The 24963-nt window shown below is 42.7% G+C and overlaps 2 protein-coding genes across 2 annotated transcripts in view; one reads left to right on the top strand and one right to left on the bottom strand.

Annotated features, from left to right (window-relative positions):
- LOC146195316 (zinc finger FYVE domain-containing protein 21-like) overlaps positions 1-7590 on the bottom strand; it is a 47190-nt gene extending 39600 nt beyond the window's left edge. Inside the window, exons 1-4 of the mRNA XM_084597752.1 lie at positions 7364-7590; positions 6763-6813; positions 4661-4908; positions 739-848 (exon numbers count right to left, since the gene is read on the bottom strand). Of these exons, the coding sequence (XP_084453878.1) occupies positions 739-848; positions 4661-4908; positions 6763-6813; positions 7364-7483 (529 nt within the window). The 5' untranslated portion in view covers positions 7484-7590. The remainder of the gene's footprint in view (positions 1-738; positions 849-4660; positions 4909-6762; positions 6814-7363) is intronic.
- A 229-nt stretch (positions 7591-7819) lies between these two features.
- On the top strand, positions 7820-23256 carry LOC146195315 (septin-2-like). The gene is made up of 12 exons (XM_084597751.1): positions 7820-8205; positions 8367-8451; positions 8552-8638; positions 9030-9153; positions 9717-9851; positions 11719-11836; positions 13032-13133; positions 14343-14439; positions 14582-14633; positions 16621-16725; positions 18341-18422; positions 20407-23256. The coding sequence occupies exons 1-12, from the start codon at positions 8164-8166 to the stop codon at positions 20536-20538; spliced, it is 1161 nt and encodes a 386-aa protein (XP_084453877.1). The 5' UTR covers positions 7820-8163; the 3' UTR covers positions 20539-23256.
- The last annotated feature ends 1707 nt before the right edge of the window (positions 23257-24963 follow it).

The raw sequence follows: 24963 nt of genomic DNA, 5'->3' as shown, positions 1-24963 counted from the left end.
TCGTGCCTCCATGGTCTAGGTGTCTGTCTCCCAGGACTAGGAATTCGATTCCCATCTCACAGGACCTGCCTGGAGCTGCCAATATGGTCATGCTATGCGTTCTCATAATGCCACCCAAAGCGACATCTGCATCCATGGATGCTTGTCTGTCAAAGAACAAAAGTGAACACGTACTAAACTACGGTACATCTGCATCCTTATTGCAGGCATAGTTATCGAAGCAGGTGCCGGGATTGGGGATCCTACAGGAAGATCACTTAGCTGGTTTGGGTGAATAATGTGAAAATATATATATATTTTTTTTCAGATGAACAAAACACGAGACGTTCAACTGTAACAGCCACCTTTCATGTGCTTGTTGACATGTACTACATTTCTAACGTGAAAGGAATGTCTCAAAAACTGCGATTACTCTGTTTTCCACAGACAACAGAAGATTATCACTTCTCAATTCGTGGAATTTACAAGTTTCCACTGCTGAAAGTTAGGTGCCCTAATCACAACCGCGGACTCTGTATCCAAATTTTGTTCAGTGGGAATGCACAAACCTGCTCAATGCTCAAAATGACTGAGGGTAACTAACAAAAATTCACAATTAACTCTGTAGCTTGGAGCCAGGAAGCCAAAATTTGCTAGGACGACGAGTAAACCTAGATACTGAGGGTCCTCGGGCTGAGGTTATGACCGTGTTGACACTGAGCACAGTTGAAGTAAACAATATATAGTAGCAGGACTCACGTGAATCAGCGATGCCTGGGCTGTTAGGCCTCAGGATACGATAAGTGCATATGCTGGCCATGGGGATTTCGATGCACTCCTTGCTTTGAGTGTTTTCCAGCTCAAGGATGCTGCAAAGGACAACCAGACAGGATGCCACACGCTGAGGAAAAAAAGAAAGCATCACGCTTGCAGAAGCGTACATTATTACAGGTGTGTGAATATCAAATTTCTGGGTGCAAAGCAAATATGAATAGTAAATATTTGGAATGAATTGAACAGAATATTTTTTACCAGTCTTGATCACTATTCTAGACTACTTTTGAATGGCTTCAGATATCAGTACAACTACACAAACAAAAGTTTTTCCACGAAATGAAGCTATGAAAAGAAGTAGACAAACTGAAAATTTTGATTCTGTCCATCATGAGCATAATTTAGCATACCTGTAAGGCCTGCCAGGCCCTAAATATAAAAGAGGGGAGACTACGTAGTCATAGAAGTAGTAACCTCGTCGCAAACTAGACATCTTTAAAATACTTAAAACATGAAGTCTAATACGGCAGCTTCCACTTCGTGCCTACAAGATAACGAAGCTTACTGAACGTAGTTGCGATGCACTTGATGTGTCCAGATACCTCCTCACTGTACAAGTGTGGTCAGTTATGGATTATCGCAGGGGCAAGCTGCAGCGCAATGATGACAAATGGAAATGGGAAGCCTCAAAAAATGCTCGAGAATGCAAAGCTCCAGCTGTGTAATACCGCCCCAAATACAGCGTTCATGACAGCATGTAGCCATCATGGACCCCGCATGTTGGTTTTACCAGACTGCGCACCCCACGGTAGGTCTAAATACTGACACAAACTGAATGAGTTAAAATAAAATCACCCCGTGTGGGCGGTGCATTAGTCTCGCAAGCTTTCTTCTTGTCCTCTGTAGCCGAAGACACACACTTTCCAGATTCTTAATATGTCAAAATTGTGAATGATGACAGCGATCTATCAGGGAAACAACTGTAGCAAAGCGAGACGCAGCTTTGCCCATTTTACTATGCTCTGCAAGCCTTGTTAAAGTATGCATCGCATTTGTCGCTGGCACTTTCGCAGCCAGTCATAGACTGCATCACGGCAACTGTAATGAAATTCAACAAGGTTGACGACTGGGCGAGTTGGTAAGGGTTCATTTTTAACCAGCCAAAGGACGAGACACAGGGAAGAAGAGGACAGGACGAGGTTGGACTAACAACTGAATGTTTATTGAACAAAAGAAAACAACGAAGACTTGTTCTGAAAAGCACGTGCACTACCCAACCAGTGAAATGGCAGGAAATTAAGAAGAAGTAGAAGAAGAAAATTCTAAGTCAAGGCCTAACTAACGACTTTTCTAATAGAGCGAATTCCTTACAATGAAGGCTAACCAATGCCTTAGCCACACACTTGTCCTCAGCCTTAGCAATGTAATACGCCTCAACCAACTCTCGTCAGAATTGTTTACCATTGCTGTAAACTACACCCGTATTACTGAAATCAGGCGCACAAAGAGACGGGTCATCCTCCGATTTACACTCCCGGGATTGCACATGTAGCGCCAGATTAGAATTCGCCTTCCCTCTCAGAGAATTAGAGTGCTCCGTCAGGAGCACATTTAGACATCTACCTGTCTGCCCGTAGTAGCACCGGCCACAATTGAGTGGAAAGCAATAAACCACATTCTTTCTGCAGGTGGTGAACCTTTTCATATGTGACACTGTGCAACGAAAACTATCACGGGCTACATTGTCGAGCCCCTTTCTAACTCTGGCGCACAGGCCTCCTATCTTGTTGTTCGCTGCAAATACGTCAACGTTGTACCTTGCCGCAAGTTTCTTGAGTCGGTGCGAAATGCCATGGAGGTAAGGTTGTGGAGGTAAGGTTGTGGTAAAGAATGTGGTTTATCGCATTTCACTTAATTGTGGCCGGTGCTACTACGGGCAGACAGGCAGATGTCTAAATGTGCGCCTGACAGAGCACTCTAATTCTCTGGGAGAGAAGGCGAATTCTAATCTGACGCTACATGTGCAATCCCGGAAGTGTAAATTGGAGGATGACCCGTCTCTTTGTATGCCTGATTTCAGTAATACGGGTGTAGTTTACAGCAATGGTAAACAATTCTGTTGAGAGTTGGTTGAGACGTATTACATTACTAAGGCTGAGGACAAGTGTGTGGCTAAGACATCGGTTAGCCTTCATTGTAAGGAATTCACTATTAGAAAAGTCGCTAGTTAGGCCTTGACTTTGAATTTTCTTCTGCTTCTTCTTCTTCTTCTCAATTTCCTGCCATTTCACCAGTTGGGTTGTGCGTGTGCTTTTCAGAACGAGTCTTCGTTGTTTTCTTTAGTTCAATAAACATTCAGTTGTTAGTCCAGCCTTGTCCTGTCTTCTTCTTTCCTGTGTCTCGTCCTTTGGCTGGTTAAAAATGAACGGCAACTGTCAAGGCCATCCCTGCATTGCTTTTATGCAAGGCTTATTACAGTGTGCTGGTATTACATTCTATGAGGATACAGCAACTGATGCTATAAGCCCAGATTACTGTAACCAGCAGGTGCCATTTGGATATATTGGATATATTGGATACATGCTGCAGTATTTGGCTTAGAGTTCAGATGAACAGAAATATCATATACTATTCCAGAACGTTTAGGAGGTTCGAACATTTCGTACAATAAAAGTGAGGTGTGAAATGAATCAATACACTTTGCAAACAAATATCAAATATTTTTTTTTTTATTATTACACAAGCTTGCCATAAGGCATATTTGCACTCTTAGTAGTTGTGCAGCCCTCTTGCGAGTTAGTATGTATAGTGCTTAGTAATGACCCAGCCAATAGGTGTCATTTCCTAGCCTCTCAGTAGGAAGTTTAGGGCACCTCAAAGGCTACGATTTCTGGAGTGTAAAGAGGAAACCCATTTCCACTCATGAGAACCTTGGCAGATTCATAGAGCCTTAAATGCGTGACTATACTGCTCAAAAGTGGGTCCTGTTGCCTAAAAAATTCTGAACCTCACGAACAGACTTTCAACATTGAGCTTATAATGCTGGAGAAAATATCCTGAAACAACTTCACACATTTTTTTTATAAGTTGCTGCCATAAATTAGTGCCAAAAAGAAATATCTTTTAAGAAGCAAATATTTTAACTGTTAATTCAAGATGCGAAACCCTCTGCCGAACAATATGTCCTTAAAAACTTCCTTAACTGAGATAAACTATGTTACATGCATTCTGGCTATCATTAATAGCAGTGGCTAGTGTTTCAAATGCCATAACTGAAGCCTTTAATTTAAAGCAGATCTACTAAAAATAGCAAGTTTTAAGATTGTGTGGAAAATCCATTCTTTCTTTCTTTGTTTGTTTTTTCTTAGTGGCAGCACAGCGTAATCAGAATCAGCATAATGAAGTCATCTGAATTATCTTTAAAAGTAGAATCGAGGAACAAATGAAGTTCTGGCACTAATGTCTTTAAGTGCTTGTTCCCCCCTCGAATCAAGCAAACTACAGCGTTTCACACTGACGCTATGGTACATGCATTTATGGGAAGAGTGAAAAAATGCGAGGCCTGTCAAAAGCAGTTTTACTCTGTGTGCACAGACCCACAACCCTTTCTTTCTTTTTTAAACAATCTGCTTCAGAAACTACCTCACATTATGTTTTCAGCCAAGCTACGAATACGGTGCAAATATATATATATATATATTTTTTACATTTTGAGGCACAGCGAGCTCAGCACATCCCATATTTAAGCTGTGAGAAGAGGGCAACTTCTTGAAATTCCTTGTTACAGACAGAGATGTAGCATTTGACTCAGGTGTTCGAGACATTGTTACACAACGGATAAGGGATAGAGTAGTCCCATCACCATTTAAAAAAAAAAGTGTCACCGGAAGCCCCAAAAAAAGCTTACCGGTGGTCCGATGAGAGGCGGCATAAGTGAAGCAGGGCAGCGCTCGTGTCTGGCACCACCGACACAAGGAAATGGGCACCGGCCAGCAGTAGGCGCAAGTGGCGGTCATAGAAGTCGTTCTCCCTCAGGGTGGCTGGGCTGCAGTCGTGGCAGACACGCACCGGATCCACAAAGCACATGCGCTGCAGGGGCAACCGGCGGCTGCAGCAGTTGCCACAGTAGACCCGCCCACAGCGGCGACAATGGTGCTGGGCAAGGGGAGAGAAAAGCGACCGAGCTATCAGCAACACAAAAGAGATACTGGCAAAGGAAGCAGATGACAAATTTGTGACGAATCTTAGGATGCACAGCAATGTGGGAAAATGCAACATACACTATTGTGCACTCTATCTGTGAAGACTAAAAAATTTTCCCGCTTCGACTACTGGTTCGTTTGCAGTGCATGGAGCTTGTACACTGTGGTGACTTATCTCTGGTAGCAAGTGCAAGTATGGTACTTACGTGCTTTGGCCATGCGTGATGCAAATGCACTGTAATTTGCATCGAAACTGAACAACTGAAATTCATCAATACTAGGCTGCAGCCAAAGAACAGCCATTGGGCCATCTGTTGTTTGCAAGGAAAAGCACCAAGACAAAAGTGCTGAGGTGAGCATTGCATGACTTGAGAGTCTCCTGGTGACGACAGATGGCGCACTTTCCACCCTTCAGCAGCAACCCCGCGTTCACAGTTTTCGATTCCTTGATCAGAGCACAGATAATTACGTGTTTGCATGATGCATGGCCAAACCAGCTATAACTACCATTGTCAAACTTACTATGTGATAATGACAAAAGTTATCATAATACACAAGTTCGTAAAAAGTTTCCATGATAACGATTCACAATACATTGTGTATGCATTCTTGAGTGGTTCTATAGACATTTGACACTTCACTGCTTTAACTGCAAAAAAAGACATGACTGAAGGAAGAAACAAAGTGCTTTGTGATTACTTCCCTGCGTTAAACATTTTCCCTTCAGCCAAGAATGCAAGCAGAGCGCACACAAGAACAATAAACACAAATGCAATGATCACTGGCAACTAATCAGAACAAAAAAAAAAAAGAAGGATCCCTTATTCGTGATTATTGCCAAAAGGTCACAAAACTGTTTTTGAGGCCTTGTTTGTCTGCCCTTTTAAGAGACAAGTTTGTTCATGTAAGCTGTTTTAGATAAAAAGTGTTGCTTCCTCACCGATGAAGAACAAAACAAAAGTGCAATTTATAGTTTTGGTGCCCTCCTGATTATACATGCCTCCAATATTTTTGGCTGTACATGATGATCACAAAGACATACACTTTGATACCACCGCTATTATTACAAGTCTGGCCCCATTATATGTAACACATCACAATCACCGCCAAGGATTAGAGGACAAAATGATTATTGATTAAGCATGTCTACTCGACAGTCCAGCTTCACTATACACAGGCTAATGATATTGCTGCATCACCCCCGCAGTTTCCAAGGATGACATCATATCACCGAGTTATCTACACCACTAAGCAACAGCCCTAGTATTATCACTGGAAGCAATTGGTACCAATGTGGTGTTATGTGGATGGACAGATAAACACACCAAGGGCTTAAATCACAAACTATACAACATTATATTTGGTTCTATCTGTACACTTTTTTTTCTTTTTTTCTTTTTTTTTAGAATTTATCCTTATCTTAAGCTGTATCAAATCACCCATTACACATGTTTAGACTAGCAGCTCTACCTAGGAGAAATATATGCTCACACTAAGTCAAATCTAGATCGATGAGTTATTTTTGTGAACCCATACTTATTGCATAAAAATAAAGGTATCCTTTAGAAGGCGCAAAAATATCTCACAATAAGGTTGTCAATTACGTCTATTTTATTTCGAAAATTTCGAATCTCGACACATATGTCATCGAGACTCGAAATTTTCATGCACTATACTTTAATCGAGTTTTCAACTACAAAATATAGCCCTCCAGGGCATTCAGTTATACCACAACGCAGCCGCCTGCACTGATATTGACAGAGCTATTAAAGGTGCAGATGGCATAACGTAATCGAGCTATACTTACTCGGCGAGTTATGAAGTCAAACTTGGAGCGACAGCGCCAGCAGTCAGCGGTCTGCTCAAGAAACAAAACAAGAGAAGGTAAAGAATGTGAGAAACAGCATCAGATAAACCCGCGCGCGTAAAAAAAAAAAAAAAAAAAAAAAAAGGGAAGAAGGATAAAAAAAAAAAAAGGAAACGGGAGATACAATGTTTACTCTACGCGCCATGAGCCCCGCGGGCGATGCAATACTACGTGCACCGAATGTCAATGAATCTAGACCGTGCGTGAAAAAGTTCGGTGGCCTTCTTGGCCGCCGCAGAGAGACCCCATTTACAGTACGCGAGCTCTGTCACGTTTGAGGAAGCTTACGCGGAAAAAAATTATATCATAACGAGCGTATGACCTGACGGAGGCGCCAATTCCGCCACGCACGCTTCGCTGCTGATTGAGTAGCGCTATTAAACTGGCTTGAATAGTCTCAAACATCGCGAGGAAGGCGCATACGAACCCTTTACAACCTATTGAAACAGCTGTCGCTTGCTGAGAATGCGGGGAAAAACCGCCACAGGCGATCAGGTTTCGTTCGACATAAGTGCGGTGGTGTACCGCTGGATGCACTCGCCTCACGGTCGGGTGTCCACGGTGGCTCGTCCAAATGGAAAGGACTGAGCTCCTCGTTCCCCACCGCGACAATTCGGAGGCCGCTTTTGGACTTGACCAGCTTCTTCTGTAAGGCTGTCATCTCGCCTCGAAGCGCTAGCAGGGCACCACGCAGTTCGCGTTTACTACCAAAAACACGCACACGCACACCCCTTTTCTGCTCCTCCGATCCCCACTAAAAAAACGGCACTTTTGTTATGATTGTTGTGTTGACTACCAGACGGTGGCGCGCCCGCCGTGCGTTCTTCGCAACTTTGCTGGCTTATAAAACAAATTGGCAAACAGTGCCAGTGCACCACCCGTATTTTTCATCCACAAATGTAATATATTAAGAACAGGGCTTCTCATTCGGTTCAGTTATCGTGGTGCCACTTATAAACGTAACCAAACGAGCTACCGCAATGCGTCAAAGCACATCGCCATGTCGAGCAACATTGGACCTCAATGAAAGCTTTTTACTTGTGTGTGGTTTGTTTTGGGAGTTTTGGTTTTATGCTACACACCCACCGAGGGACGCTTGCCGCTGGCTCCGCTTCGTCAGCTTCGCACGCACATCGCTTGTCCAAGCGTCACAAGACGCAGTAGGAAGCGCGTAACAATGGCTTTTAAATGACCCACTCTGGAGCGTTGCGGGTCGGCTAGGATGCGAATGGTAGGCCTTTTCTGAGAGCACGGCCGCGTGAAAGGGAGCGACGACGCGCGCTCGGCTGTGACACTTGGAAGTGTGGTGCTACTTCTGAAACGAGCAGAGAGCGACTAAAGATGCCGAGCACCGACCTCCGTCACTCTCCGTGTCCCTCTGAGGCAAGATTATTTCTCTTCTTTTTGCACATTAGTACCTCGGATGATTCGTATTTCAAGAAACGTTTAGTTGAGTACCTTTCTCAGGACGCTCGCATCTTGCAAGCTAAGCTAGTCGACCTGTGAGCGTGTAAACAATCCCATGTTTGGCTTCGCCGGTGCAGGGTGAGATCGGCTTCGCTACGCTGCCAGAGCAGGTGCACAGGAAATCGGTTAAGCGAGGATTCGACTTCACCTTGATGGTTGTAGGTACGAAAATGGAGCTAATTTATGCTTGACAGATCGGTTCGCTCCCTGTCGAAATTTTGCACCTCACAATTGCAGAGCGCGCGTGCTCTTGTTTCTGCAGGAGAATCTGGGCTTGGAAAGTCGACGCTTATCAACAGCCTATTTCTTACGGATTTGTATGAAGAACGCAAGATCCCCAGTGCTGAAGGTGTGTGCTCTGTGTGTTTTGTATGTGTGTGATGTGCTGTCAATTTATTTTATAAAGATGCATTTATAGGTACTCCTCTTATACCTCTTTTACTTTTGGGAGATGCATATATATGCAGATTTGCAAATATCTATTAAATACCTACAGTATTCAGTTCCACTAGTTATCTGTTCTATTTCATCTGTGTTGAATAGAATGAAGCACCTTGTGTTTACCACCACACTTAAATTTGAAGTGATATATGGTTTCTTCCGCTTAAGCAGTTAGCTATTCATTCTGGAAAATTGCTGTGTCCCTGCTCAGTTGTAATCAAATGCAGTTATTGCATGTTGCTAGCCAACTTTACACTGTCTGAATGTGCTGTTCATGGCCGTTACCCTCCTCCCCACAGAGAAGATTGACAGGACAGTCCAGATCGAGCGTAAGACCATGGAGATTGAGGAGAAGGGAGTCCGACTGCGCCTGACTGTGGTGGACACCCCAGGATTTGGCGATGCTGTAAACTGCGAGGAAAGGTACATAGCCCACTGTCACTGTTGTGTGCCCATACAGCCTCTGTCTGGTGGCACCCTGAGACATCTCTCTCTCTTTCACATACACACTGCTCCATATCTTTGAGCAGTTTTCAGACAAATTTAACTGCAACTGTGACCACTTCAGATGTAGCCCAGAAATAAAATGCATGCAGTGCCTGCAACATTAAAGTAAGATTTGCTTTAACACAAGCTTGACCACTTCAGATGTAGCCCAGAAATAAAATGCACGCAGTGCCTGCAACATTAAAGTAAGATTTGCTTTAACACAAGCTTGTTGTAAATAGGATTGGCAACTTCGCTACATGCTCGAAAACATTTTTGAGAAAAACATATTACATAACAGAAATGTGAAAAATGCAGGCACATAAACATTTAGTGTGCCCAATTTTTTCATGTTTTTAGTGTTTGTGTGCAGTCGTTTTTTTTTATTATTTTTTTTTTCACCTGTTTTCTCAAGCAACTCACTTTGTAAGGTGCACTTTGTAAAAGGCCATTTTGATTCACATCTCTTAATTGCTGGCATATTTTATGCTTGCCTGCAGTTGGAGGTCCATTGACCGGTATATTGACGAGCAGTTCAACCAGTTCTTCAAGGATGAGAGTGGCCTCAACCGCAAGAACATTGTAGACAACAGGGTGCACTGCTGTTTGTACTTCATCCCACCTTGGGGACATGGGTTAGTTCACTTTCACTCTCCTAATTTGCATAATGTGTGCATGTTTGACCTGAATTTTAGGATCCCAGTTCCTAAAGAAAAGTGCACTTTGGAAGTAATTTTTCCTGATTGTTCAAGATAGCCCCCCCTCCCCTCCCCACAGAAAAAGGAAAAGAAAAAAAATCGCGTCTTGTCATGCATCCTGGCTTAAAATGCGGCTGTAGTTTTGCGGTAGTCCTTCAGTTGTGCATTGCATACACCTTCTGAATATGCTTATTTGTACTATGTGGTACAGGATGGAAAATGGGATCAGAGAATTGCCTTTTATTTCATAACGCAAAAAATGGTTGGTTGTATACATGTATGGCTAGGGTGATTAGTGAAGTGGAAAGAACCTTGCAACGACGATCAAAAAGCAACAGGTGCAGCAACTGAAACACTGAACGCAGTCAATGTTCTGGGGCATGTCAGGGAGCATGTGCGATGATCTCCAGCATAATGCAATCAGCACGCATGTTTATATATTCTAAGAAACATGCTGCTGACAGATATCAAGAATAATAATGTCTACCTTGGGCACTGCTAATTAAAACGAAAGACTAAAGATATGGCATAGTACTATCTCTAATACTAGTTTGTGTAATTAAGTGCCGTGCAGTGCATGGCCATGCTAAATTCTCTTCGTACTAAAAATGAAAAAGTTATGTTGGAACAGGGTTAGTAAGCAGATTTCTAGCTTATTTATAAAATGGAAAACTATGCCTGCCTTCTACCACCACAATGTCTAGAAATGAAGCTCTGAAATGACATGTTCTCAGTAGAATCCCTTTATAGTAGACCAGCAAAAATCTTTACTTACTTGTCACGGTCTGTACTATATCAGTTGTTGAAGACATGGTCCTGAAGATGCTGTCTGGTAATTAATGCCTAATTACTAAGCACATCTTGTTGCTTTATGAAAAGAACACTCTAAAATAGATTCCGTCTCTCTCCTATCATCTCCTTGCGCCATTTTCTTTTTTTCCCTTGTAAGCTTTTATGTATATATATTTCTAATGGAAGTGCCTGCTAGCATGAATGCAACGTGGCTACAAGTACGATTGAGTTTGATTTTAGGTGAAAACCAAACCATTGCATGAGCATGGCATCATCTTTCACTGTTTCTGTCTTTTAAGAGGCAGCAGATGAGAAACGCACGCGACAGTCAAGCATTGCAAAACCGCACAGGCTGCGCCTCCATTTCTTGCCATAATTACTTTGTGCTGCACAGTGCTGTGAATGTTTGGCCGTTTCTTCTCTTCCCTTTTTCTGGTTGTACTTATACTCTCAGTTTTTAAATAGACAGGCCGACTTCTTTCCATGTTTGTAGTCAGCTTTAAATTTTTCTACATAAGCGCTGCATGCTTTCCCTCACGGCTCCAAGGCCTAGGTAAAGTTGGCTTCTCCTCTTTGCTGCTAAGACGGGTAGTAAAGCCCTTAGAAAAAAAAAAAAGGTCTTATTATTATTTATTTTTTTAAAGAAAAATTTGCTTCACGATCCTGGGTAGCGCGCATGCGGCAATGTCATTTTGTGGAAGTCATCGCCATGGCCAGATGCACATTACTATAACCGATTTTTACCAAAAATGTCTCTGCGATAAAGGGGGGAAAATGTACAGTCATCTATGGAAGATGAACTGGGACTTCAGTCTCTTTTTACTATATCCGAGTTTGCTATATAGTGGGGCTCTGCAATTCCATATTTTAGCTGGCAGTGGAACCTGAACTGATGGTTGGCTTCTAGTGCCTGTTACATCATCATGATAATAATGTATGCACATGCACGAACACTATGGTAATGTTGCCAATAAAAATGTACTCTGCCATTATGTGATTTGTCTGTTTCCAGCTTGCGGCAATTGGACATTGAGTTCATGAAGAGGTTGCATCAGAAGGTCAACATTGTGCCCGTCATTGCCAAGGCTGACACATTGACTCCCATCGAGATACGTCACATGAAGGACAGGGTGGGTTGACGCTCCTGCATTTCATTCCATGCCTGTGCATCTTGGTAGGCTCTGGCATTTCAGACACATTGACAGCCACTTTTCTCTGCAGCCTGCTGTTAGCATGTTCTGGTGGCCCTAACAACAGGATGTAATGATTTGGAAGGGCATAGTACAATCTGACTATGCATTTTAAGGCATTAACCCATTTGCGAGAAAAGCAACGAAGGCATTTTCATGAAAACAGCTTGAGCCAGGTTTTCATTGCGAATTTGCTTTTAGGCAGATGTGTCTATGAACCTGAACCTAGTTAGTTAAAGCTGCTCAACTTTCTGTGGTGGAAGTAATTGAACAAAGAACATTCATAGCTTCGCGGTAGACAATAAATAGTGCTTCATAATGCCTCTCTCATGATATTCAGAGTCATGGTACATAGCGAACTAGCTAAAATGACCATCGCCATCAGGCTTGTGAGCTTCTAGGAGAAGCCAGCTTTTCAGTTACTTTTGGATCACAAGTCGAAAGAAGGCCATTGTGGATGTGGAAAGAAGGCAATGCGGGTCGTTTAGAATGATGTGTCATTCCAGGAGTTCACTGGAGAAGGAGAGCAGAGAAGTGCAAATGGCCATAGAATTGGGTTGCTCAATATTTAAAGTAATGGTGGTATGGAGGAGGCACGGCAGCTGCTGATGCTGCTGTATGGTGAGCGGCAAATATTGCCATATAGGAGGATTTTCTTATTTGATCGTTGCGTGGATCTGAAGTGTTGCCTCCTAAATAGTGTTGGCGTATCCGTTGGTTTTGTAATTTAGAGCACCATGTGCATTTTTTTTTCTTGCTCAGTGGAGGGAGGCTCGGCTGTGGTTGGCTGGAAAAGGTTAAAATTATGTTATACTAATCGCATTAATATTTATGTTAAAATTCTCCTCAGACTTGAAACTCTCTCCTCGTGCTATATTCGTGTAGATTGTTTAAATGAATAGCTTTTTTATTATTCTAACATTCCTTTACTAATGTAACAGCAGTAGTCTGAAAAAATGAAAAAATGGCTGCTAACATTCAATAGAAATATTGAGAGCTTTGCATGAAACTGAGCACCATTAACAAAGCATCTTGCTAGTTACTAAATGTGTATGAGCACACAGGTGTGCATGCAATTGCACTTGTAGTTGTATGCATGGTTTGCGTGATTCCTAGTGAGCCGTGCTGTGTGCAGATTCTGCGAGAGCTTGAAGAGCACCAGGTGACTGTCTACCAGTTGCCAGAGTGCGACAGCGATGAGGACGATGACATCAAGCAGCAAGACAGAGAACTAAAGGTCTGCGCATGTGCTTTCCTCTGACTTTGTTTTCTTTATTTTTGTTTTCACAGGGGAGAAAGTAGTCTTGCCGCATGCATAACTAGCCATACTGGGTTATAATTTGCACGTGCCATTTTTTCCCTTTTTTTTTTTCTGGTACATTTTAGGGTTCATCCGTTTTGCGTATATTCGAGTTTCCTACTGCTGTGTGGTTGTCGATGGGATTTTCTGAAACTGGAGCTTCTTCAGAAATTCCTAGACTGTTCACCCTTTCTCAAGGCGTTCACCATCTTAGGAAAGGGCACTTTCATAGGCATAGGATAGGGCATAGGATGTCAGTGACTATTGCCATGCTTTCTTGCAAGCACACTGTGACTTCGATCCTGATTGTGAATTTGATCACTCGCTCCCATAGCACTGCAAACCTCTAGTGTCTCCATGGAGCAGCACTTAGAGCCTAAGAACATGAATTTAGTCCCAACCACACTTCGATAAAGGGCGAAACACAAAAGACTCTAGCACCTCATTCTCTCCTTCCTTTCACTAGCTGCTTCCCCCGTTTCTTTTTGTGGTGATATTCATTTGCCCACCGACAAGCCAGACGGTTACTGCACCATTCTTTAAAAACATTTTTCCATAGAATAGTAAACTGTAACTGGTACAACTTTGTTGATAGGCTCACCTCCTTAGTACCAAGAAGAGGTATGGCTGTTGAGCAAACGGTAGCTTTTTGATGCTGTCAGAACTTGAATGAAATGGCTTTAGCCATAGTTTGTGGTTAACAGGCTTCGCTGACCCAAGTAGCATCTTATGACACACTGCATTAAGGACAACACAGGGCTCCTGGTCCTTATTCTGTCTTTTAAAGCCAATCAGTCTATTCTGTCATGTTTATAGTCTTAGCAGGCACCTTAATAGAGTGGGACCATAGGTCATCTTTCTTTAAAAAGCAGTCTCGCTGTTTTGTTACTGGTATGGTAAATTATAGCTTAAGACAGCATTAATAATATTTCTGCTGTAAACTGTTGAATAATACTATTGTGGATGAATGAATGCTCCTTTTTCCTTTATTGTCACTATTTGCAAGCATCATTTACATTGCCTGAGAGTGCAGTGTTTCGTACTACGTCACATGATTTAGTAAAGGTTTTGCTACTGTGCAGGCTCTAATTGTCTGCAGGAAACAAACCTGGATGTTCTCATTTCCTCATTCCTTGCTGTTTGCAGGAGAGCATCCCATTTGCGGTCATCTCGAGCACCCAGCTGGTGGACATCAACGGTCGGCGAGTCCGCGGTCGACTCTACCCGTGGGGGATCGTCGAAGGTGATCACCACGCTCGCTGACGAGGGCCGCAGTACACCAGCTGCATGCCAGTTTCTCCCTCTTCCTTGCGCATCTCTCCCACATTTCTCACTGGCTGCCTCCTGACTAGACATGTGACGAGCTTCCTTTGGTTCCTTTGCAGTGGAGAACCCAAAGCATAGCGACTTCCTCAAGTTGCGGACCTTCCTTATTAGGTTGGTGACGTCTTCTTTTTTTTTGCCGTGGTGCTCTTCCTTCTCTCATAAGAATCACAGCGGAGCACAGCTAGAGACTTGTTGCACCAAATTGCTTTTAGCATAGATGCATGTTTAATATTTCCTCGTTCAAAGCTACAGTTCTGTTTTGGTCTTTTAGTTTTTATGACGAGAGAGTTAATTCCAAACCACATGGTGGCATTGTACTGAGAAAACTATGCAAGCAGTGGCGCTAATTAAAAGTGTTATATGCCTGTTGTTGGAAATAAGCTCAAAAACAGGATGTATTCTATGGGTTTCGCTATGCATACAGCTCTTACCTTGGGCAATTGGCCTGAGGGATGTAATGCTTTAATTGCTGAGCTATGGAAACAAAAAAAAAAATGGAGACAGTATCAAATGTGACTGGTTGGTGCAGCTGTGCCTCATTGATTTTTGCTGTGCTGGTGGCGAGAGGATTTTTGTGCCCGACGACTGTCCGCTGCCAAGTGTGGACTGACTCGCGCCTTTTGCTCTCTCTTTGCCTCATGCTGCCTGTTGGTCGGCAACGGCAGAATAATCCTTGGTCTCTTCAGGTAGATGGCTTTGTGTCTCTACAAGCCCTCCTCCTGAGAACCTACCTACCATATTTATTTGAACGCATCCACGTCGTCCACCGCCCTGCCGCCGCCGCAGCTATCTTGTGTGGCCCACAGTTTGAGGCTACTTGATGCTCCTTGCCACCGTGCCGCTTATGTTTTGGAAGTGACCAATGCGAGAGAGAGCCCCCAGCCCCAAACCTGCAGCCACAAAGGAGCTCAGGCCCATGCCTCGAGTTTCTTATGGAATTCCCTGAAGTTGCCAAGCCCAGATCAGCTGGCTACAGCTCGGATATGGGACCACAGCTGGGATATGGGGGTTGAATTCCAAACCCTTTAAATTGCTTTTAAACTTTTCTTGCCCTGCTTTGCTGTGACAGCCAGGCTTCTTCACATCATTTTATGTGTACACTGTGACAAGTATTTGCAATAAGAGAATAGCTTATGCATCTGTAAGAAGCTTGTTTTCTTTAACGTGTCTTTAAAGGCAGAGCAAGTTTCTCAAAGGAATCTGTCCATAATGTACACAGACTCCAGCGTTGTAGGCCATTTCGCATTTGCGTTTACACTTGCTGGCATCAATAATAATAATAATAATAATAATAATAATAATAATAATAATAATAATTGGTTCACAGGAAGGGAAAGGCGCTATCTGTCACACTTGCTCTGTGGACACCTGACCGCGCCGTAAGGTAAGGGAGGAAGGTGGGAGTGAAAGTGGAAAGAGAGAAAGGGGAGCAATAGTGGAGGGCTATGGAGTAATTTCGACCACCTGGGGATCTTTAACATGTGCTGACATTGCACAGCACACGGACGCCACTTCGTTTCACATCCATCAAAACGCAGCTGCCGTGGTCGGCTTCGAACCCGGGAACTCCGGCACAGTAGTCAGGCGTCTTGCCACTGCACCACCCAATTCATCAGTCAATTTGCAAATCACATTTGCTTGGCTGTGTCACTTTGATCTATTTTCCAATACCTCATCCTCTCCCCTACGCTCACATCACCTTATGAGGATTGTTTACTGCGTGTAGCCTCATTATGAAATAAAAGCTGTGCTTTGGGAAGCAGCATGCATGCCACCTTGAATTGGATAACAATCATTTAGACTGCTATGTTCTCTTCTTGAAATTTTAGAACTTTGTGGGCTGAATAACATTTTCGGCAACATTCCCCAATCGGATTTAAAATATATGGTTTCTTCTCTGAGTCTTACTGATTCAAATAAATATGGTACTAAGTGGACCCACTGTAGTAGGTGCCAGACATCAGATGTTTGGTCATTTCTGAAGCTTTTGTTTCTCTGTATTCATTGTGGTTAATAAGCTCTGTTTGTAAATAAACAATAATCTGCTTATGGTCCTCTTCCCTGCACCTTTCCTGTCTTCCTTCTGCTCTCGCCGCAGCACGCATATGCAAGACCTGAAAGAAGTGACCCGTGATGTACATTACGAGAACTATCGTGCCCAGTACATCCAGAAGATTTCTCAACAAGCGGCCCGTGAAAGGGGGTTGGTATACACTCCGCATCGTCAGTTTGTTTTAATCACTCTGCCTTTTCACTCGGGGAGACGTTGTTAAACCATGCTGTCAGTGAACAAAAAAAAAAAGTGTGTGTTTATTCTATTGTCAAAAAATTGGTGGGTGTTCATTCTAAAGACTACCTTTTGCAGCTTTTGTTAAAGGAATACTAAATGGAAACGCTGTGTACAGACAAATTGAAGAATCAGTGCCTCAAGTAGCGTGTCGGTTACCTACAACAGAGCTTGTGTAAGCTAAGCAACTGAGCTAAGAAACTGCATGGAAGCAAAATACTCTATACTCCCAGACAGCTTTTTTTACCTATGCAGCCAAGGCTACGGGGATGGAGCTTTCGTCATAGTGTTACTACACCATGTAGTTCTGGCATATCTGGCCTCAGTTAGGGTTTCGTTTTAAGTTCTACCTTTGCATGAAATTGCAGTTTTTGATCTGCCGACGACACAAAAATGACTTTCTTTGCAGCACTTCAGGCTTAAGTGAACATAAATTTGTGGCTAATGAATATCACGCGCTGCATACATTGCCGAAACAAACGCATTGTGAAAGTGCACAGAGACTGGTGGGTAGACGCAGCAAAAGCAGCCGACATACTCATCGGGAAATTCCCCAATAGGTGGCACAGCCTACTGTAGTGATTTTAAATTGCACTGCAGTAATGTTGTACACGCTTGTGTTGTAGTATAATTGTGATGCAATAATGTCAATATTTCCACAAGGTCACAATCCACGAAAATTACGGAGGGACTAGATTCTGCTGCGCAGTGAGCTGATGTATTTTGGCTCTGTAACAGAAAATGTTGACCGCGAGTATAGCAGCAGCATTCAAGCATTCTGGTAACCATGCTTGTTCAGCTTAATCCATTCCTCACCACAATAATTCCATCAGATGTACATGTGAAACTTTGACAAAAAGTGCCATTGAAATAGAAAAATAGTGCGGCAGATTGCTGCTGCAGCTGGATAGAAAGCAGGGGTTGAAAAAAGATGAAAAAGTACCATTGAAATAGGAAAATAATGCGGCAGATTGCTGCTGCGATATGAGAATGTGTAATACATGATTCACTTAAATGCTCAGCTTCATAATATAGATGGTCGCAAACATCTGTAGTCCTGTAACTTCTGTGGTAAACATTGTATTGCCTCTTTGTGATGGATGATACAAGTGGCTTCATTTTTGCTTCTTTCTTTTGTGATTGCCAAGAAAGCTTAGTGTAGGTAAAAATATGTTCTAAGGATATTTTAATAATATGTTCTAAGGATATTTTAATACACTGCCCTCATTTCCTGGGAGTGTGTGTGGGAAAGGAGAATCATCGGGACATCATTTGCAATTTTTGTGTTCAAAACTGCGACATTTTTATGCAGAAAAGAATGCAGGCAGCATTGACAAAAGGTAATCTCTCAGTCTAGAATCGTTAGTCTCTTGTTTCCATTTCCCGCTACTGTCCCTTCAGGTTCAGAAAATCAAACCGAAGTTCACGTGGAATTAGTATCATGTTTGAGCATGGTTACGATTCTCCTGTGGTGGAAGAAGTTAATGTGAATGTTAATGCGGGCACTGATTGTGACCTCGGTCATTTTTAGGAAGCAAGGCAGAGATTCGGTGCCAACCACATACGATGGCATATCGGAGGCTGACCGCCTGCTCCAGATGAAAGATGAAGAAGTAAGTGTTGCAGTCCCCACTGAAGCCAGCTACATTGCTTCTAGCAGCAAGCTTTCATTCTGTATGGAATGCCATTAGTAATTTCATTTGCATGGGTCTTAACTCATAATGGCATTTTGGGTATAGTAACGACAGTGTCGCGGGATTATCAATTATCAGCACGGTTAGCACAATTGACCTGCTTGCAATTTCAGACTTTAACATTTATTTTAATTATTTTCGACACCAACTCAACCATAATTGAAACATGGTGGGAGTAATAAGTTTATTGCTAGGAACAGCATCCAGGTTTGGCATCCCTGCTTCTCTAAACTCCCAATGAACTAGTGAAGACTCTCTCTTCTAAAACTGGCTTAGATGTAAGCCGCATTAAAGTCTGCTAGCGGTTGAAAATGGCCTGATGGCTTTTATAGCTACATCATTTGAAGGAAAACTCGGTAAGACTGTAATCTTGATTTTTGTACAATAAAAAAAGAATTTTAAGGCTATTTCTGGGAACACCAATGCTTGTCCAGCAACAGAAGACATGTTTGTGGGTGACAAAATAGCATTAAAATTTTTTCCCGCCATTTAACTGAAACTATTACGTCTACATAAGAAAGGTTTTTGCTATCACAGTTGTTAACTGAATGGTAGTGAAGCCTGGCCTGTAGGATCTACTGCAGAAAAGATATGGCAGTGACGCAGTGTAGTTTATCCGTGAGATCGACTAGTCATGGTAAAGCTTGAACATAATTTTCTGCCCTTCCCTAACTTATGGAACCTTCATTACGCAATTGGTGGCGTTTTTGCGAGAACCTAGCTGCAAGATACAAGAATGGTCCTAGTGGCATTTGCCTCATCACATCCATCACATTTGCTTGCTCGTTAAAGGGACAGAACACTGGAATTTAGGCCGCGATTTTTTTTCGCTGCAGTGGAAAGATTGATGTCTAAAATGTTCGATTCCATAACGGTTTTGTTAGAAACGCTGTAGAAAATTTTTACCGGGAATTTTTCGATCAATGCGTGCGCCCGTTTTTATGTAGTGCGATGCTGGAAACCATGAGCAGCGACCGCGGTGAAGATTGGTGGTCGGCAAAAAAGACGTACTGAAAACAAGTATAACATTCAGTCGCCAGACAGTAAGCAGACATTGTTTGCGTAGAGTAACGTCCTTTTCAGTTTCACACTCAATGCTGTTACGGCACAATAATGCACGCCCTCGTCGACGAAAGTTTTAATGGGCACTGTCATTGCTTCATTCACGAAATTGTAAAAACTGTGGTGCCATCTAGTGGCAAAACCTGAAAGCATACCTCTCGCGGTGCGAAAGCAGGGGTGGTTTTTATTTAAGGACGCACTGGAGAGAGCACAAAATATAATAAATTGTGGCAAGCACTCCTAGAAGAAAAAAGAACAGTGTGCAGTTACGAAAATTAGCGATATTTTGCTGACAAGTAGTCACGTGGGGGGCTACACTGAAAGTACTAGGGTTACTCCGCTAGATAGCGCCTCTGTTGTTTTTATGCGATTTTCAGTGGCAAATTAAAATTGTAAAGTCTCTTTGATATTGTAGTGCTCGATCTATACTATATGAGGCGAGATCGTTTTATCTCCACCATAATCTCATGACATATTTTGGCCAGTGTTCTGTCCCTTTAAGCCTGGCATGTGCAGGCAGCTCCAGCATGAAAGGGAATAGTCAGTTAGCTGATACAGATAAGTTCTGTTGCTACTTCTGAGCTGAAGGAGAAATTGTTTGAAGAACGCAATCCATAAAGAAAAACTGCTTAGGACAAAGGAAAAAGCGAGCTTTTCTTTTGTCTTTATTAGTGGTCATCAGCTGAAAACAGATATGTTCCCATTTATGCCGGAGAAACCTGTACCTGCCAACAGCTGCTTTTCGTTGCTAATTTTTAATGAGCCCAGTGGCACGCATAGCTTCCTGTCAGACGGGTGGCAGCCATGTAACCCCTTGCCGGCCGCTCCTCCCTTTGTGCAGATCCGGCGCATGCAAGAGATGCTGTCACAGATGCAGGAGAAGCTTCGCCAGACAAGCAGAGACACCACACCCGAAGCATCGACACCGGACTTGGACGCACGGAGGGATGGCGACAGTGTCGTCAATCTCTGAATGCAAAGCAGAGGAGGGAGGTGTAGTGCACCGGATAGAGTGGCACGCCACCGACTCGCCCGCGTCTCCCCTTTTCCAGCTGTACATGTACACCCTTTCTCTGGCACGAGTCACCACGTGCGGGGAGGGGGTTAGCCAGTCACTTAAGCTCGTAATAAGGGCACACACCTCTTCTCAGTAGCACCAAAGTGCTGCCTTCACAGTGTTCCTTGCGGTGCTGACATCTGTTGGGTGTAACTGCAACTGCATGTTTGTTGTTGCTTCACCAATGCTTGGCACTTAGTTTATTGGCCTGCTTTTAATTGCGTGGTTCGTGGATGTTGACTGGCCAGATGGACAAACTGCAGGCGACTTGTGTTTTTTGTGGTGCTCGTGACTAGTCGAGTCTCCTTTCACTTGGTTCAGTGAAATTTTTATATTGTTTCCTTTCTTTTTCTCATCCCTGGACTGATCTTTCATTATGGCAATGGTTTTGCCCGACCAAAGGAACTTTCTTGTGATTGCTTGTATCAGTATCCTCGATGTGCCTGATTCATGCACCGAATTGAGTTGACATTTCTTGTGCATTTCTCTTTGTTGAAAGTAGTGGCTTTTTTCTTTTTTAATTGCATTATTCAAACATTCCTTGTAGGACACAAACTTAGTTTCTTTCACAATATGCAGCTCAAAACCTCATCCACCATTGCTCCGAGATATGTTTGCATGTTTTGTGAATACTCATATTTAGAGTATTGACAGATTATGTGCAAAATGCATTTGAAAGACAAATGAAATTTGCGGTTCAGGCATAAAATTGAGATTTTGCTGAAAAAAAAATTTTTGCCAAGAGTAACCCAATCTTAACCTTTGTATACCTTTACTTTTACAGCTTCAGGAAATTACATATGGGAAACGAATGGATTCTTTTTCACATGAGCATGCTTTTTTGCTTGCTTGTTATACTTTTATGTGGTTTGCACATTATGAGTGACAAAAAATGCAGCCGGTGGTGATATGACATGGCAAATGGTAGAACAATTGAGTTGTGTGTAGTTGAGTACCTTGTCTAGTGATGCTATGCACAATATTGCCATCTTTTTTATTCTCACCTTGGCGGCTTGTCCAGCGTGGGTACATGGTTGCTAAAGAAAATTCAAGAAAGTATCAGAGTTATCACCTTACTACCAAAGTTGGAGAAGTGAGGCAATAAGTATGCTGCATTGTTCACGATGTGTTGCCGCCTATCGCACCAGTGCTGTGCTTGCTGCGGTTTGACCGTCAAACAATTGGTGCATTAGTGCCATCACTTTGGGAACACTAAGTTTGACAACATTGCGTATTGTATGTTTCCTGCCCTGGCATGGCGGGTAGGAGGCAAATTATGCATTTGCAAGTAAATTAGAAGTGCTACGTTTGTTATCTGACATCGTTGAGTGCTTTAATATAGGTAGACAAGGTGTACAGAAGAGCAAGGCCGATTTGTGTGGACAGTTTGGTACCATCAGCCAAATCGGGAGTTTCTTTTATTTGTGGGTGTTGTGCGCTGTGCAGTATGCCAGTGGAAGGGCTACACTTTATTATGCTGATATGCAGTGAAGTGTATGCAGAGTTGTTGCTAAAACAGTCGATGCTTTTTCTTTTTTCTGGGCCTCTAGAATACTTGCTAAGTTGACAATGCTTTGTTCCCAAGTCTGTAGCTCGCCGATAGCAAGCGCCCTGAGGGACACTGTAGAAGTAGCATATAGGGGACAACCTGAACTAGCTTCAGTGCTAGGTCATGGCAGGCCCAGTGTCAGCAACTTTATGTACACATAGCACTTAGTTTTCAAGTTTGTGCACAACCTTTTTATTGCACAAGAGTGCAAGTACATTTTCCTCCTCAACCTTTGCTGATAGGCAAGGATTTTTTTTCTTTTCCTTTATGCCACTCGTGATACCATTATCATTTTTTCTTGGTGGCTCCATGCCCTCACTTTGACTGCAGTCTCTGGACATATTGTGTGCAAGTTACAAAGATAATGTACTCATCATTGAGATACTTTGAAAGAGTATGTTACTTGAACAAAGTGCAGATACTGTTTTCATTTATTTTTACCACAGGGATGAAGATATAGTTTGCACGTCTGCTTAGCGTTCTAACAAAACTCCTGCGACTATGAATGCACATGAGTGAGAACCGAATAACCAAAGGCCGACAACTACATTTATGCACTCTTGCTGAACCAAAGACGCGCTGTGTGCTTCCTCGAGTCTTTGTGGCGCTAACCTAAGTTGAAGCTCAAGAAGCCTTGCTTGCAGCTGATGTATGCCTGGCTACTTATTATCCAGCTAGTCATCGGGCTGAGCATTCTTTTTTTTTTTTTTTTTTTCCTTTCGCCCTCCAAAGAAATGGCAGTTAGATGCTGCTTATAATTATTTAGCTGCTGCCCTAATTTATTTACACTTATTTATGGCATCTATATTTATACACGCACTCATGCACGCCAGTGCATGGACATTCCAGAGTTGTGGGCCCTATTTACTATGCCTCCATCCCTTCAATTTCTTATTTTCTTGAAAGGGTGTGAAGTGGCCTATTCCGGTATATTTTTCAATTTGCTGTTACCGTGCATTTTTTTTTCCTCTCAGGGTTGTAATTTTTTGTATCAAATTGTGCATGTGTCATGTCTATCTTATCTGTTTAAAGGAACCCATTGAAAGTCACAATAAAAATAAATGGCTGAGAGCCACTGAATTCAAGTTTCTCTCGTGTCTCTTTATTTCACTCTAGGCATGCTTGAGTAATTGGAATACTGTTTGTGTGCTCCTCTCCATCCTGTCAGTTTGTTCCAGATGCTAGAGGTTTACAAAAGCAATGCAGTTGTGGCCAAGATAGAACAGAATCAAGTCAATAAAGCTTGCCCAGCAAAATTATCAAATTATGCCTATGAATAATCAGCTCCATCTCAGATAATGTCAGATGCTGGATCCAAGATTGGCTTAATCAACTTGTTATGGCTAAGGAATGGATATGGAGCATGTACTAGGCTTATGTCCAATGTATGAGGTGCAACAATAATGTTGGCTGCTTCCTTGAAGCACTTCGACAGTAGGGAACTCTTGACTTGCTTCTTGACGCCTGGCCGGAGAGATGGAAAGCTTTCCAGACAGTGTGGTCGTTTTCACACTTTGGGGGACACAAGCCTTGACTTGCACTTGTAATGGCAAGAGATGTGCCTATATGTATTTTCATACGTCTTCTCCATCACAACCCATTCTCCTCCTTTTCCCAGTGAAGAGCAGTTACCCTTCTGGCTGACTTCTCTACCATTCCAATCAGGAAACTCAACTATATATATTTAATGAATTCTGGCAACAACGTTCATTCCGAAGTTGACATTTTACGTGGTCATGACAGTCCCCTGCTGTTTGGTCTAAGCAGTCCCATCCCCTTGTCTTATGCAAACCACATTCAAATAGGCAAGGTAACCTGCATGTTAAAATTTGAACTTGGACAAAGGGCAAAATATTCACCAAACATATATCAGTGTGACTGTGCAGTATTCAGAAAGAGCAGTGCTGTGGCGATGGTATTTATCTGCTTATTTTGTGTTGTGATCTCTCATCTTATTGCATTTTTAGTTGCCTGGTGGCGGTTTATTTTCAATGAATAGCTTCATGACTGTAATGGCAGCTAACATATTGGGTGTTGTCGACATCTCCGCAATTTTCAAATGCCAGATATTGGAGTCTTTACTGATCTGGATGTGAATACTCGTGATGTAGCTGCATGGTGCAAAGAGCCCTTCACAGAGTTCCTGTAAAAATTTTGTAGATTCTACAATGATAGTGACGTCCTATGTGAGAGAGCTTGTGTACAATGGATGCATGTGAGTAGGACACAACTTTTGGTGCCAGGGTTGCAGTGGTGGTGAACTATGCACACAAATTAACCCAGTGGGCAACTGAGGCTGCGAAAGGTGTCAGCAGGGGAAGCTGTGCACCCTGAAGGCAAATTAGGCCACAATCAGTGCACTGTTTGCCTTTATGACCCAAGTAGTGGAATTTGTGCCCCTCATACTAATAGAATTGGTTGTGGTCCCTATATGTTTCAGGCAGACCAAGGAGGAATGCATATAAATTAGTATGACCATGGTGGAAGTTTTGCCTTAGCACTAAGTAATTTAGAAGTCTGTCATGTTGACCAGGAAGAGTCCACTGATGTATACAAGTTTGAAATGTAGACAACTTTAGAGGCTACTTTTGGCATGTTCATTTTCAACTTGCACCACACTGCGATTTATAGATGGTGATGGCACTAGCTTGGAATAGGAAGAATTGGCTTTAGCTAATCGAGGCCGTTGCCTTCTTGTCAGTTATGCAAGCAACACTTTTTTTTTTTAAATTGAGTTTAATTGAGTCCACCTGGGGTTCTTTAACATGCATCAAAATTTTCACAGAATGGGG

Source organism: Amblyomma maculatum, chromosome 3 (genome assembly GCF_055883805.1).
Source record: "Amblyomma maculatum isolate TAMU_Amacu chromosome 3, ASM5588380v1, whole genome shotgun sequence".
Taxonomy (NCBI): domain Eukaryota; kingdom Metazoa; phylum Arthropoda; class Arachnida; order Ixodida; family Ixodidae; genus Amblyomma; species Amblyomma maculatum.
This window is presented reverse-complemented; position numbering and strand designations above follow the sequence as displayed.